Source organism: Crocodylus porosus, unplaced genomic scaffold, assembly GCF_001723895.1.
Source record: "Crocodylus porosus isolate Cpor-Errol unplaced genomic scaffold, CroPor_comp1, whole genome shotgun sequence".
NCBI lineage: Eukaryota > Metazoa > Chordata > Crocodylia > Crocodylidae > Crocodylus > Crocodylus porosus.
In genome coordinates this window covers 45,770,979-45,787,503 of record NW_017728909.1, presented here as the reverse complement: position 1 = coordinate 45,787,503, position 16,525 = coordinate 45,770,979, and the positions used below count along the sequence as shown (strand labels likewise).

General features: G+C 41.0%; 1 protein-coding gene across 4 annotated transcripts in view; it reads left to right on the top strand.

The window, feature by feature from the left end:
* Positions 1–16,525, top strand: part of PAPD4 (poly(A) RNA polymerase D4, non-canonical) — an 88,789-nt gene that overhangs the window by 8,864 nt on the left and 63,400 nt on the right. For 3 of the 4 annotated variants that reach the window (XM_019532192.1, XM_019532194.1, XM_019532191.1), the window contains exons 3-7: positions 513–638; positions 4,336–4,582; positions 6,349–6,463; positions 6,577–6,668; positions 8,025–8,091. In XM_019532192.1, coding sequence (XP_019387737.1) covers positions 513–638; positions 4,336–4,582; positions 6,349–6,463; positions 6,577–6,668; positions 8,025–8,091 — 647 coding nt within the window. The remainder of the gene's footprint in view (positions 1–512; positions 639–4,335; positions 4,583–6,348; positions 6,464–6,576; positions 6,669–8,024; positions 8,092–16,525) is intronic. The other variant, XM_019532193.1, reaches the window with a different exon arrangement.

Sequence of the window (16,525 nt, the reverse complement as noted above, 5' to 3'; positions counted from 1 at the left end):
CCCCCCCCCAACAGCTTCCGGGAAGAGCCTGGAGCAGCCTGTGGCTCCAGCTCACAGCAGCAGCCGGTCCTTGCCCTATGCACAGATTTGGGGGACACATGCTCCTCCATGCCTCTCCCAGGGGTCTGTGCAGTGGTGGGAACAGCCTCCCGGATGAGCCGTGGCTCCATCACATGCACCACCCCAGCTGTCTAGCACCTGTCCCAGCCCCACTCCCTCCGTCACTGTGGGAGCCCTGATCTGCTCCCCCCTCTCTCCCAACACGCCTTCCTTCCCCCCACACTACCCCTTCTTAGCAACAGACTTACCAGTCATGCTGCTCTGTAAGCTGCCAGGCTGCATGTTGGCAGTTGGATCAGTATTGGCCAATACAGCTGGTCAATAATTGGTCATCAGTATCAGCCCAAAAAAGCTTTATTGGTGTGCCCCTGTATAGTTGGGACTTCCTGTGTTTTATTTTTAAAAGTGAAACCCCCCTCAGCTCTTGTATGAATAATAATCATGGACTGTAGTCTTTCCAGAGCACTCTTGAGTGGGAACCTCACAGCTATCCCAGCTGTTTCACCGCAGCCATTGGCTTATGGAAATGGCAACTCCATACATACTTCGGCTGCCTCCACAACATTTCGGGGTAGGAAGTAAGTATTTGTTAGTGTATAATTACTTATGATTGTAATGCAGAAAAAGATGTTTTTTTCTTTGGTGAACAATGTACAGTTTCTTTTCAAGGGGCATCTAAAACAGTATTTCTCAAAATGAGATACATGGTGAAGTTTTAGAACAGGGGTTTTCAACCTTCTTCAATAAGTGTACCCCTGGTGGCTGGGTGGGAGAGGGACAGGGGTTGGTGGGGGAAAAAGGAGTGATGGCGGCCGCATGTGGAGTGTAGACAGCATAGGGTGGTAGGTGGCAGCATCCATTGTGGTGGACAAGCTTCCCCGCTCCCCTCCTGCAGCCGGGTGGCACCTGTGCAGCCCGCAGAGGGGCGCTGTTGCCCTTGGCCTGCCTGGTCCTGCTCCTGGGAGTCAGTGGCATGGGGTGGTGGGTGGTGGTGCTCTTTCCCCACCTGTCCATGCATACCCCCTACGGCCTTCCCGAGTACCCCCTAGAGGTACACATACCCCTATTTGACAACCCCTGTTCCAGAAGGTGTGTGAGAAGGTAGACAAAATATATATAGGTGAGGAGGAAAAAGAAGCAAAACAACAATAATTAACAACAGCAATATCTTAGCATATTGAAGAGGTTACAATAAGATTGTAGTGACATAAAATGATTCCCTTTTAATTGTCTTTTAACAATGAAAGAATCATGGGGATATGCAGCAGTATAACAAACCTAAAAAGGAGTCTGAGACCCAAAATAAAAGTCTAAGGACCACTGATCTAGGTTACTGAAGAAATTACCAAGTAAGAACGGTCTGATAAAACATGTCCAGGAATAGTATTTAAAGCATTCACATATCTATCTGCAAAAATATTATCCTCAGCAGAAAAGTATGTAATATATATTGTTGTTTTCACTTATTTTCTTTTTAATTAGTCCTGACACCTCACAATCTGCTCATTGTAGTACTGGCCCATGTTTGGGAAATAGAGGGGGAGCTATGCATGTGCCAGTAACTTGAGAAAATTTATGAAGGAGGGAAAATTCAGGCTTAAAATGCAACTCATGTCTTGTACATTTCATGGCGATTCCAATGGTTCTCTGTCAGAGAAAAATTGTGTATGCCACTATTTGCCTCAACACTAGAGAGTGTAGTTAATTCCATTATTACAAATATCAGTGCAATTATTATCTCATATATATTTCTTACTTTTGGAATCTTGTGCATAAGTTATGTCTATTTAAAAAGGAAAATTAAAGTTTTTTTAAAAATCTGTTTTAGTTTTGTTGAAAAGGGGAACTGCAGCTGAAAACTTGGTTTTGCTTATTCTGGCAATGAGGGCAAGGTTTTCTCATCTCCTCATGCTTACCAGCAATAATTAATCAATTGGTATGTGTTAGTTCAGCTTGTTAGTACAATCTTGAATAATTGCATGAATCAGATGACAGGGTAGGGGCCTTAAGGAATCTTGTATATGGGGCACAGTTGCCTTTGTGCTATCTTTAGGGACTTACCATAATCAAAGTGGCTGATGGGCGAGTTCACGGGCTAATTCTGGTGCTGGCCACCATTTTTGTAGGCTTATCATAGCAAGCCCCCACACTTTCTGCTGATTGGCTGAGGGTCCCTGGCAACCCTGCCCCTCACTGCTGATTGGTTGAGAGGGCTGCTCTTCATGTGGCTCTGCCCCTCACCACTGATGGGCGGAAAGGCTGGGGCGTGTGAAAGGCAGCCCTCTTGGCCAGTTAGCAGTGGGGTGGGGTGCCTGCCATCTTGGTTGCTTCCCTTCATCCTGGTGGCTCCCTTCATCCCCTGTGGGCTGTGAGGCTTGGCCATAGCAGCTACCGGCTCCCACTGTGGGGCCAGCCTTTTATTTTTTTTCAGTAAGTTTTTTCCCAGCAATTCTGCATAAAATTGCAGAAACCACTGTTTTTCATGGTGTTTGCAGAAGCTGCTGTTCATGGTTTCCATGAAAATCATGTTTTGAATCTGGCTGTCTTGGACCTAACAGTTACATCTGTCCTCAGAATGGCAGATTAAGGCCTTGACTTAATAGTTGCATATGTGCTGGCACAGAACACCACTAATTTCAGTGACGTTCCAGATGGGCACAGAATACACACTGTGTAGAGTCTAGTACATTAAAGCATTAGTATGTTTAGAGGGAGCTACAATTAGTGACTTTCTCAAAATAATTTTTCTAAAATTGTACTAGGATCAGTTCACCTAAGGGCATGTCTATACTGTCCCCCTGCTGAGTCTGGAACTGCTGCTGAGAAACAAGCCCTGCCTACTTTGCCCATCCTAGAGAAGCAATTAAGCAGAGTAGATTGGTATAGAGGGGTCCTGAGTGTGTGTTCCAGTCCTGTTCTCAGATTCTCCCAAAGCAGCAACTTTAATGTTAATCAACTTAATATTTCTCTTAGTATTACTGCAAGTCTTTCTCATAAGAGCATTGTCAGATGCTGCTGGCAAGCAACAGAATGGAGTCTAAGGCCTTAAGTCTTCATTTTGGGTTCTCATCAGCTAACCCTTAGCTAATTAATTGTTTTCTGTCTGAGCTGTTAGGCTAATATTTTTATGTCAACTTCTCTGTACGTTAATTAAAACTATACTTATCATGTGCAATCTTTTGGCTGATGTTTGTTAAAAATGTTAACTTTCATTGTATGTTTTCTTTTAAAGCAGTGCATTCCAGTTTTCAGATTTAGTGCTTACAGAATGTGCAAATCTAGGTCATTCTCTTCTAAATGAATTTTTGAATGCTATAGTCAGAACATCTTTCTTTCAGTACAAGCTTGTCATAATGAAGAGTTTGAATGCCAATGTGGTATATGTAAGACAACTAGATCACTTACTAATGTGTACACCTACTCCTCACTTAACATCATAGTTACATTCTTGAAAAATGCAACTTTAAGCAAATCCAGTTATGTCGCAGTAGTTACCTACTAGCAGGCGGTGGCCAAATAACGTTATACCCAAACATTGCACGATTTTTAAAAAGTGTGTTCTCTAATAGATCAGCAGTGTAATAACTAAACAACGTTAACCAGGACAACGTTAAGTGAGGAGTACCTGTATTTGGATCTCTTAAATTAGACTTAATGCCTAGATATGGTACATTTGTGTTTGAAACCGAGACATTAACTTTGTGAGCCAAATTGATGACTATATTAAGCAATTAAGATCTGTCAAATGAATAGAAGTTCTTTTTTGCCCAGATTACACATTTTACTGTCTGTACAATCTAAACCTACACAGCCAAATTCTCCATTTTGAATGGCTTTTGTGGTAAGTTTCTCTTTCTCCCCTTCCTAACACTGAATTTATCAAGTTAATCACTGGGTATACACAATATACAACTTCTCACTGCACTCCTGTTTATTTAACTTATTCACTACTCAAAAGTGTATTTATTATTTCAGGAAAAAGTATGGTTTCTTTTTCACAAACATAGCTTGAACAGATTTCAGCTTGGTTAGTCATATTCCGCCTAGCTGAATTCACCATTCAGTTTAATTTGGCTATGATATTCCTCTTAATATTACAAAATGTACATTTTTTCTGTTAAACAGTTTCTGTATTCCACTTCCAAGGTAGCTGCCCTTAGTATTTGGACTTCATTGTAATTAAATTAATTATTGGATATTGGTATATGTCTGAATTGCAAAGTACTATATATAGGTATATAGCTAAGTTGCAAAACTATCCTGTTTTCTTTGCAGGAGGCTAAATGAACAAAGTGTTCCATATGATGTCAAACGGCAGCGGTTTCATTCACCCCATCGTGACTCAACTCTAGTTAACCAAACAGTGCCTTTACCAGAAGAACGTAGATATTCCTTTCCAGGATCAGTTCCTTCGCCATTGTTTCATACGCATTATCTACCAGATTTGACTGGTTGTGTCCCTCCCTTGCAAGATTCATTTCCTGACCCTATAGAAACTACGCTTCCTGTGGCCAAAGATAAGGTAACACTAACATTGGCTAGAGTTTTACTTTATTTCTGGGAGAGCATATGGTCACGTATATACAGGTTTTTTCCCCTGTAATAAGCATCTATAAAGGGAAAGTTTAATACCATCAGTTTGTTTAAAAATGGCTGATTACATAAAACTGAGAGCTAGTTATACTACTGCTTATACTCTATTTTCTTACATGATCTCAAATACAGTGCGCACCTTTGTTTTGAAATCCATAAAGAAGGAAAAGATTTTTCGTTGCAAATACTGCTAAGAGTGGTATTTTCCTAGGGAAAACACCAGCTTTTGTAGGAGTAGAGGTCAAAACTTTGTGATTGCTCTGTTAACCCTGTAGCTGCAGGATGCCACTGGTGCTGCTGACTGAGCCAAGTTGTCTGACTCCTTTTCTCTCACAGCTGGTGGGCAGCTGAAGGCCTAATCCTAACCAGCAACATCTGTGGAGTCAGCTGAAAGGCCCATGTTCCTGTTTCAATAGGAGCCTCTGCCCCTGCTTGAGTCAGTAGTAGGTTCTGCAATCTAGGCCTCTGCTGGGAGGCAGGGGAGGGAGGTGTCCACAGCCAGGAGCTAGGCAGCCTCATGTGCTTACTGTGCTCCCCCCTCTGCCACACTTGCAACATTACTTTCTCATGAGCTGCAGATACTGCTATTACTATATTTTCTTACTTAAAATGTGCACCCCAGTTTACAGCAGCTGATTTGTGAGGTTTGTATGGTGGTTTTTTGAGGAGAGAAATTCATTTTGTGGCCAAGAAAATGCAGTAGTTTGTGGTACTTTTACAGAGCACTCAGTAATATGAATTAATCTCTTCTCAAGCTGGGGCTGTTGTACCCAGTATTTTGGAACATCAAGACAGTTTTGCTGTGGTAGCGTCTCTGTTCCTGTGTTTTGATATAGCAAATTTAGAATGAAGCATGGCTGTTGGTATGTTCTGGCTGGGGGCAGACAATGTTTTAACTCAAATATGCTCTTCTTGCATATGAATCTCAAAATCAGCTAAACTGTTGCTGGCAAAAGGGCCTTCTCCCACCCAGCTGGACTGTTTCCGTAGTGTAGCAAGAGAGCTGTATGAGGCCTTTTACTCATTCATTGTGCCTCAGCAGTTTTGGAGAGGGAAAAGCATTTGTGCCCTTGACCTAGTCAGTGTGGGAGGAGAGCCCCAGGGAAATAAGTGTCAGAACCACAAAATAGTGTCCTGCAGTATGTTTTTTTTTCAAGTGACGAGACTTCTTTCCAATGTGTAACAAAGAATAGGTGAAGTTCCCTGCATTAAAAATGTATTTTAAATATTTAATTTACTAATTTTAATGAGATAACAAGACCTGGCTTTGTACTGTAATTACTCAAATCCAAGATGAGGTTTTTTTCCCCCTCTGTTCAACATATAGTTAGTAACAAACCTTGAAGCTGTGTGTCAGCAGAAAATATTAGTGGCCTTCCAGTCATAGCTTAGTCCTTGGAAGGCTGCAGGTAATGACAGTCTGGGGTGAAATTGGCCTGCTAGGAATGGACAACTCTTTGACACATTGTCCAAATTCAGACCTATAGAGTTGTTCCTATATGACAGCTCAGTGCAAATTTAGATGTGGTTAGCCTCCAGAACAGTGAACAGACTGGGAGAGATGATACTGACATTTTTATTGCTCTGTAATCAAGGTTTTGTGTGAAAAAATGGAAAATATTCAACTATATAAATCACAGAAGAGAAAAAATGTATCTGTTTTAATTTTTTGTTTGTTTTTTGTGGACATGCCAGTTAAGTCAGCAGGTTCTGGAGTTGTTTCAAGCCTGTCAGCAACAAACCTGTGACTTGAACAAAAAAGAGCTCTGCCGAACGGAACTCCAGAGGGAAATTCAGCGCATTTTTCCACGTACGTTTTAAGTACTTGGCATACGTTGAATATTCTATTTTCAGATACGTGATTTGGTTCAAGCTGAAGAAAGGACCCCAATTTTTTTTTACCTGTACTTTATTTTGTTATAGAGGGCAGACTCTTTTTGGTTGGATCCTCACTGAATGGGTTTGGTACTCGTAGCAGTGATGGTGATTTGTGCCTCGTGGTTAAAGAAGAGCCAGTAAGTTCGTTAAAGTTGTTAAAACTGCATGCCTGTCTGTATGGCAAACTCTTTAAGAAAGCCAAATGTTCACGTTAAGTTTCCACTTTAAAAAGTGTGTAGGGTTCTGTGCCATAGATTTTTTTTTTTTAATACATGTGCTATATTAAAAAGACCTCAGGGCTGCAGTGTGGCTGGGTAGGATGTCCCTGCTTGTGTGGGGGGAAGTGGTGTAGGGGGCGGGAAGGGTTCCCTGCCTTGCCCCACCCCACTACTTGCTGCTGCCAGAGAAACTGGGATTGTTGCTGGGCGGAGTGTTGCAGCTCCTTTCACATGCAAGGGAAAGTTGGGGGCAGGGGAATTTCTTCTCCTTCCCATCAACTTGCTGCTGCCTTGGAGATGACAGACTCTGCTCTGGCATGGCAGGGGTATGCATGCTTGCCTGATCTGTGGTCACATGGTGGGGTTGGGATGCATTTGTCCTATGTTTAGCACTGTTGGGTGGGGGGAATGAATCTGGAGCTCAGATCTGTGCCAAGGCAGGGATTTCTTTTCCAAATAGGCTTACACTGGAGTGGAGCATTGCACCCTGGGATGCCACAGGGCCAGAAAATGGCTATTGTGCAACATACTTTGTGCTATATGTGCAAATTAAAGCTGGATAGCAACCAGCTATAAAGTTGGTATACATTTTTGAGGCTAACTTTGTAGCTGAGAGGACCTTTTTGTGGCATGATAGGCGCTTTGCACACGTAGTTAGTCTCAGTTAATTCTGCTGTTAAGTGGTGAATTGTGCAATGCCTGTAATGCGTAGAGGGGGGCCATTGTGTTATGAGAAAACTGGACCAAATGTTCCAGTGATGCAAAACTGATCAGTGAATTGCCACAGGGAGAAACCTTTATTATGCAATTTCATTTAAGTCAAATATAGTAAATGTAGGTTACTGTGCATAGAAAGAGGAAATTTGAATATAGGAAATTTTAAGTTCTTAGAAAAGGCAAATCAAAAGTTTAATTAGATTCTGTGGTGTTTTTTGTAACTACTGTAATTAAAATGAATTATATAAATATCCTATTCCTTTAAATAGGGGCTTAGCTTTGTTTTCTAGTTGTCTGTTCTAAAGTTGCATACATGATGATTAATAATTGGTATGAAGTATTTAGTTTTTGCCAAAGAGAACATAATGAAAGAATTAATATCAAGTTCCCCAATCTTGCTAAATGTAGCTTTACAGCAACGTTTCTTAAATTTGCCATCACTATTTAAAAGTGCCTATTTACATACAGTAAAAGAAGTTTAGTGCAGGGAAAAATACTGAAGGGGTGAGTGGGTCATGTATTTCTGTTCTGTAGCCTAACTTTAAGTTTATATTCCAGGTAAATCAGAAGACTGAAGCAAGGCATATACTCAGCTTAGTCCAAAAACTCTTCAGTACTAAACTTTGTAAGTCCCAAATTACTATGCAATGAAAAAATTATTGATAACACTGGAAAAAGAATGGCTATTTCATTGAGATGTATACATGTCTAGATTATAGTTATATCATTATTATGTTAAATAATATAGGGTCTCTTGTCTGATGGAGAAGGTACAATTGTTGAGAAGTAGTAATATTTTAACCCTGAAATACTGGAGTCAAATCTAGAATGTGTAAAACTCATTTTCATTGTTATGAAACTCTACCCTACAGTGCAGAAGTGGCAATTCCTGTTTAGGAAAGTTCTGGGAATGCTCAAAAAAAAAAAGGGTGGGGTGAGGGGGGGAGCAGTACAGCCATATAACTTACTATTGCATACACCCATAAAATTATGTAAATGGAATTAGTCATATGCCAGATCCTATTGACATAAATATTAAGATACTGTTTAAGCTGCTTTAAGCATTCTTGACAGCCTGTGTGGGAGCAGCCCACTTTCAGCTGTTCATATCTCATTAGGGCTTGTCATATTGTTACTCAGAGTCTGTGTTACTGAGAGTCTCTTCAGCTGTTTTTACCTCTTTAAGGCTCACTACACTAGTAGTTGCCAGTAATAGCAACTTTGAAATTGACAAGACCTAGTCAGTTTTAGGGCTACGAATAAACCAGTCCTGTCAGAGGCTGAGAGGCTAGAAGGATTTACTCACCCCACATGTTGTGCAGTTTTCAGATTAGCCAATAAGCCTGCTGTGTGTCTTAGATTGCCTCAAAAGCAGCATATCTTCTTTAGTAGCACCAGTGTAATGAACCAGTTTATCAAAACATTTTGCATTTCTTTCCTAGCATAACTGAATATTAATGACAATCTGAGAATTGTAATCTTGTTGTCTAACCATTTATTTTAATCCCATTCTGTATCTTGATGAACATGTGCTCTGAGTTTATGAATTTTGAAAATTTAGCCATCAGTGGGCTACACATGCCCTTCTGCTTCCTCTCCTACAGATGTAAAGGACAGAATGATTCCAGTCATCACTTAATTTCTTCTTATTGTCAGTAAGTCTCCTAAATGGCAGAGAGTCAGAATGACTTCATTACTACTGTAGTCCTTTCTTGATAAATTTTGAGATTGTGTAGTGATTGTGCTTTCTATGCACAGGTACACCCTCTGATTTTTGTCTTTAGCTCATTCAGTAAATAAAATGGAGAACAATATTATGGATACATTTTAGACCAACTACTCTGGTACTAGGACTAATAAAGGGCTTGAAAATGCCAAGTTTTAAAGCCTGCCCATCATGTTATAAAGCAGTTCCTTAACCAACATAAGTGAGAACTGCCTTTTCCTGTAGCAAGAGGCAAGGATTTCTTAGGCTGGGTATCTTTTATTGGACCAACTGCATAGCTGAGATAGTTGGACAAATTTTCAAATGCAAGACATTCTTCATCAGGTCACTGCTGAAGAATGTCTTGCATTTGAAATCTTGTCTTGACTCTATAGCAGGTATGCAGTTGGTCCAATAATAGATATCACCCTTAGAAATCATTGCTTCTCTCAAAATTCTTAGACTATCGCTGCTACAACATCACTGTAACACTAACATTTTCTTATAAAGCATATATCCATGCAAAATATGGGCTTTGCAATTTTCAAATCACATCTGGGAAACTAAGCAGCCACATTCTAAGCTGTGTTTCATGGAGAAATCAGGAGAAGAGTGCATGACTCCAAAGAAGCTCCTATTTCTTCTTGAAAATCTTATTCACTGAATGATTCTTACACAAGAGGATCCACTCGGCTTTCTTGAGAAATGAAGGAAGTTTATTTGTGTAAGTCTGCCAATAATATTCTCAGATATCCATATGTTTTCTTTAGGACATTCTTTTGGGTCGGGATCAGCACATAGCTTCAGGACAGCATTCTCTTGCAACAACAGCAGCTCCTACTTTGTGCAGTAGGTCCCGCAAGAGGTCAAAGTTACTGCTAAACATAGCCCTCAGGAACCTGTGTTTCGAGTTTCTTGCGTTGTCATTGGTATCACAAGTTTCCAGGGACGCATAGGAATTGTTCTTGACTTTAAATGCCATGGAAGCCTTTCTACAATAGGAAATAATTCATAGTGTCCTTAAAGTTATAGCAAGTTTTGAAGACATTGGTGAAAGTATGCCATAACTTGTTTTACTTTGTGTACCTTTGTGACTTCGGTATCTTGAGTTGTTCATCAGACGATTCCAAAATTTGACTAAGGTTGCCCTATCAACAAAACAAGTAAACCAGCAACTTTCAAATGCTTGTGAAAGACCCTGACACTGGCTTTGGCATTCCTTTATTGCTGAGAATGACACGAATATGCATGTTTGGGAGTGTCCTTTACTACACCCATGCCTTTTAAGGTTTTGACAACAGAGATTTCTAGGAAGGGTTAAGACACCCATATGTCAGTACCAAACCTGTGATCCCCCTTGGATGCCCAAACTCATACAAACTATAGTAGAGCCAGGAGTGACACCTGGCATGCAGGTAGTTTCTATTTTTCAAGTGACATAATAATCCAAGTTCTAATAGACAATGTCTTCAGTGTTTTACAGGAATAGAGAGAAGACCAAGATTGATTTAGTTTACTCTGTGCTGATCTAGTGGCACTCTGCCTACCAGCGGATGTCAGTCAATGATCTGGCAGACCAGCTAAGCAAAAAAAGATGTCATTATTAGAAGTGATTTCTGAAATACTTAGTTTTGTCCCAGGCTGTACACAAGTTGGAAGCTCCTCAAATTGACCTCTTTGCAAATGTGCCCCAGCCTCTTTGCTGGAGGCAAAGGGTGTAGGAATGTAGTGTGTTCATACCTGATGCTTTTGTCTTTGAATGGTCCTGTCATCTGATGCATGCACTTCTTCCATTTCCTTTCATTCCAAAAGGCGGTGACTCAGAACAGAGCATAGCTGATTCTTTTAGTTCTTATGTTGTGGCATCAGTTCTGGTATCCAGATTTTTAATAGAGTGCAGATCATCTTGGCAATAAGTGTGGTTACAAAGGGAGCTAATTACATCAATCCTTAGGATACCGATACATAAGAGGGGTGCCGGCTTGGCAGCATCTCTCTGTTCTCACTTTCTTCAGAAGCTACCTGCTGCTTACTTGCCAAGAATGGGATCCATAAGTACAGCTATCCAGAGGAGAGCCTTCTTGAGACTGATTATTTGAGATATTCTGTATATGTGGATCTTACAGCTTGGAAACTTGAATCAAGATTCCAGATGATGAAGCAACTTGATTATAGATGGGGTCGCTTTGCACGTTTGCCTTTAGGGGGAGTGCCAGGGTATGTAGAGTGCTCAAAAAATGCCACATTTCTGCACAAAACGTATACACACACCAGGATAGAATGGGAGCTACATTACAAAGTATCCTGAAGATCTGATTACGATGAGACAAGTATCTGTTCTTTTCCAGCTTTATTCCCATGTTGCTGTATCATTTTTTTTCAGAAGAAAAGGTATCTTTCAATTGGACAGTTTTATAGCATCATGCATTTTTATTAGAATTCTTATCTAACTAATATTTAAGTGTTCTTGGATTGTATGAAATGGATGTGTTGGCATCTTGTAAATCCTTTATGACTAGACTTGTTAAGGAGACTTTCCTCTGAATCTTTTTGTAGAAAAACAGTATATGTGCCCCTATCTTAAAAACAACTGTTGCTGATGCTTTTATCTACTTACCTGGCACTGAATACAATGGCTGCACTAAAACTTTCCCTTATCCTTATGGATAGTTTTGCCCAACAGAGAGAATCTGGTCTGGGCTTCCATAATCTCAGCCAATGCCAGAATAAATTAATACATTTTATCAGCTTCCTCCTCCAGCCCTAAACTCTGATATTGGAAACCACATACTGGGATTTAAAACGGAGAAGTCTATTTAGCACTTTCTGATGGAGGATAAAAGACTCAATGGCCACGTCTACATGAAATGCTGACTGTGAAGTAGCATTGCATGGCAGCAATCGTGACGCAATGCTGTTGCGCAGTAGTCTTGGGCTGCTACACAGTCAGTGTGATGAAAAAGCCATTCATCAGTGCTACTGTGCAGTAACTTGGGTTCCTGTGCAGTTGTTTAGTACTTGTATAAAGGGTTGTTTATACAAGTACTAAATGCCTGCACAGTAATGACCATGCAATCAGTGTGTCCTGTAGATGCAACCATTGTGTTGGGAAGAAAGATACCTGTTTCAACTATTGCTATATCTGAGGGGGAAAAGGCTATGTTAATTTAAGATTTCTTTCAAATGACCAAAGATTAGCTAATACCATTCTTATCAAAGGTGTCACAAAACGTGAGTTAAGGCCATCTTTTCTTTAGAAGCTGCAATGAGGCCATTAACCTCTCTAATGTATCAAGTGCCTTTATGTGGTTAAGATCTTCAGCACTTTTTCCAGAGATAAGTGAAAGAACCTGTCTTTCAACTGGGCAGTCTTCTATTAGCTCCAAGACTGAGAAGGAATTGAAAAGAGTTAGTGTTTAATCTATAGCTGGATCTTCTAATATATTCTAGGATTTCTTTGTTAGACTGAAATACTTGTTGAACTGTCTCAGATCTTTATCCTCTCTCTATCTCTTCTTCCAGTGGACCCCCCATTTGTCAGTGATACAGTTTATTGTATCATCTTGTATGAGACCACATGTATGTGCTCAGATTTTTATATGTATATCTTTCAACTGGCTCTACCCCTTTGGAAACTTGCGGTGTTACTTTTACTGTAGCTAGCAATCAGTAACTTCACATGATTTAGATTTCAGAGATCCTTCTTGGCTATTAAAGTCAAAATCCTTCTTTCTTCTAGTCCTACCTCCCTTCCCCTTTTCAGGATTTCTTTATGAGAATAGCTTGAAATAAGAATGTCTTTCCCTCCTACAAGGGGACACTATAGAAGTTCTAAGTGGCTTCAACGGGAAAGCATTTTATGTAATGTACTTTTGAACCCCAAAGAACGATGGCATCTTTGTCCCATGCTGGATCTTGGGAAACAAAATTTGTTCACCAATGGATTTATTTCTATGTACGGTCTTGTTTCTGTATTCCATACCTTTCTATGCAGGACTTATTTTAAAGCTCTTGATTTAAGAGATACAAATTTCCATGTCTCCAGTAGACTATTTGATACAAGTGCTTACTCTTTGGTGAGGACCACTCTGTTTTAAGATGCTTCTTTTTCACCTTTGTGCAGCATCAAATGTGTGGTCCCCTTCCCCTCCCCTTTTACAAAGTGGCTGTTGGTTGAAACACACAAGGCAAGAGATCTCCATCTACCCTTTAGATGACTAGGTAATTAAAGGTCCCTGAAGCAAGAAGCTTTCCTTATTTATAGCAAAACTACCACCTTCTTTGAAAAAATAGCTCTTGGGCTGTACCAAGAGATATTGCTTCTGGCATGCTCTTAGCAGATCCTGTTCATAAGGGCTATCTTCATCTCAAATTTAGACAGAAAAGAGGTAAGTAAAGACAATATTATTTTTCTTTCTCAGGCTAATGAGATGGATAGCCTTAGTTGCAAATGTAACATTTTTATGCTTGTTGACATGAGAACTTTGCAATATTGATTAGCTAAAAGAAAAAATTCTAAATCCAGTACATAGTAGGCTTTAGAAATTTTCCATTTTTCAAGGATTGCTTCTGTATTTATGGAGTGTGGTCCTCTATAGCAGTGGCATGAAGCACGTATCCCTTCAATTCTATCTATCTATCTAGAATTTGCTCAGTCGTGCCAGATCAGTCATACCAGATCCTTCTGTAGTTCATCACAGTCAATCTTGGTCTTTACCACTTCACATAATTTTGTGTCATCTTCAGATTTGGCCACCTTGCTACTCGCCCCCTTTTCCAAATCTTTTGAATGTGTTAAACAGCACTGATCCCAACACAGATCCCTGGGGAACCTGCTGTTTACTTCTTTCCATCCTGAAAACTGACCATTTACTCCGTTGGAGTAGTCCAGGGGTATGGTCTACCCCAATAGAGCAGCATCTGGATTTTCAGCTACTTGTATCTTCTGTAACATAGTAAATATTGCACTGTGCATCTGGCATCCACATCACCTGTTAATCAGGGAAAGGCAGTTTTCCAAACCTTATTTAATTAGGACTCTCGTTTTCCTTCCTGAGTATAAGTACTGTTAGTCAATCTATTTTGAGCCAGCACATGGATTATTTGTGTATAACTTGGGTTGTTCATGATGGATTTTCGTTTTCACCCTCTTGGCATTCCACATCCTGATTACGAGGCCATGGAGTACAGGGACAGGACCTGAGATGGTTGGAGCACTGTGCTCTTGTGTAGCTTTAGCCTTGCAACGTTTAGGAATGATGTTGGGAGAGGAACTGCTTCACTACATCTTGCTAGTCAAAGTGTTATGATCTGACCTACACAAATTGGTGCGTACAGTGGATGTGAATATGCAGAGTCCCTTTTGAACATTGGTTACAGGTTAATAACTTTCATGTTTCCACAAGAATGACCAGAAATGATGATAGTGGTATCCAAAGATGCATCTAATAATACAATCCCAGGACGTCCATCTTTGTTATCCGGGATATTATAATCAAAACTACATTCAGATCTGGTTAAAGGGATACTGTCAGTTAATTTGTCCCAAGATGCAAATTTTGAAAACAAGTCTTTGCAGATCCTAAAACCAAACAGACATTTTGCTTTTTTTTAAAAGGAAAATCAATTTTTAATAAAATAATATGATCATACAACATAAACCTACAACTTCAGGTTGAATGTCAATATAAACATTCTAATAACTGCTTCCTACTCTAGTCACAATCCTGATTGAGAGAAATACGAGACAGTATTATAATGATGAGTAAGGCGAAGATTGTGATGGAGTGGTAAAGATAAATGCAAAATAGTCTTGCCTTTAGCTTGTCCATAAGTATTACTCTGGTTTAATTGACATAAGTAAAGTGCAGTTGGATGTTAAAAGTTTGGTATGGATGACCTGTCAAGTTAAGTGATCCCAGGCTTACTTAAATGGGGCAGATAATTAAAAGACTGTTACTCCATTCCCCTAATGGTTAAGAATGCTCCTTTTGCATTCAGTGTTTTTCTGTCTGCCTCCTGATTCCCAGTGAAAAAGACATGCTTCTGAGGGGGCAAATCCTATTTCTTTAAAAACATAGTGCAGCAGCAGTCCTTCCCTTTTGATGGAAATGTGCTCTAATTTTAAAATTAACTTGTTTTGTATAGTGATGAGTCCGGTGAATGTTTCTTGGAATATTCTCCATTAATTGAATAAAAGAATTTCAAAAGGAAGTTTAAACATAGTTTATTTGTGTAGAAGAATATATGTTTTTTTATGGAGTAAGTATAACAGAATCAAAATATTTAGCAACATGCAGAAGTAAAAAATCATGAAAATGGAACTGAAATGATTAAACTCTACATAGGCTGTTCCTGCCTATTCTTGCAGCTTAATGCTAGGATGGGGTGGGCAAAATATGGCTTGTGGGCCAGGTGTGGCCCACCGACTGGCTGGATCCAGCCTGTGGCTCTTCCTGTGGCACTCCACATGGGGCTGAGCCCCACCCAGTCCCTCTGGGGCAGCTTGTACCACGTTCCTGGCAGCCCAGGTCCTGGCCAGCATGCAGCTTTTGGCAAGGCTTTTCCCAGTGCGGCTGTAGCTAGCCAGATGGTCCTCTTCTCCCTTCACCTCTAGCGGGAGCAGCTGGACTGAAGCTTTCCTCCCCTTCCCCTGCCTGCCTGCTTTTCCACCTGGAGCGGCACAGCAGGGTCAGGAGTGGGAGGAGGAGCAGCTGCTGGAAGTGAAGAGAGCACAGCAGCACCCAGCCAGCTGTGTCTACTATGGAAGTAACCCCACAGGAAGCAGCGTGCTGGCCAGAGCTAGCGCTGGCAAGGCTGTTCTGCTCCGCTTGCCTTCAGCTGTGGCTGCTGCTGCTGCTGCTGCTCCTGTGGCATCACTTCAGGTGGATAGGCGAGGCTCAGGCTGAGGCTGGGGCCAGGGCTGACGGTTGTGGGTGGGAGCATGGCTCTGGCTGCCCTAGGTGGGGTTCAGTCTTTTGTGGAGCACTGCAGGGGTAGCTGCCCACTAGGCAACAGCATGTACCTCCTGCTTCCTCCTCCCTCCCTTCACCCTTAGCTGGCTCCCAGGCAGGCTTCCCCACCCACCACATGCATACATCCCATAGTCCCCACCCTCTAGGGCGGGGTGTGCAGGGGGAAGATCATGTCTGTCCTACTCCCAAACACTGCTTCGCACTCTCCCAAAGCACCACAGAGAATTTTGGTGAGTTGGGGGTGGCGGGAGAATGCTGACTCGGCCCATGACACCTCATCAAAACTCTGTATGTGGCTCTTGGGCCCAAATAATTGCCCACCTGTGTGCTAGGCCATATTGCTCTTTCTCAGCATGGTTTTGGCTTGGCTTGTAGTTGTT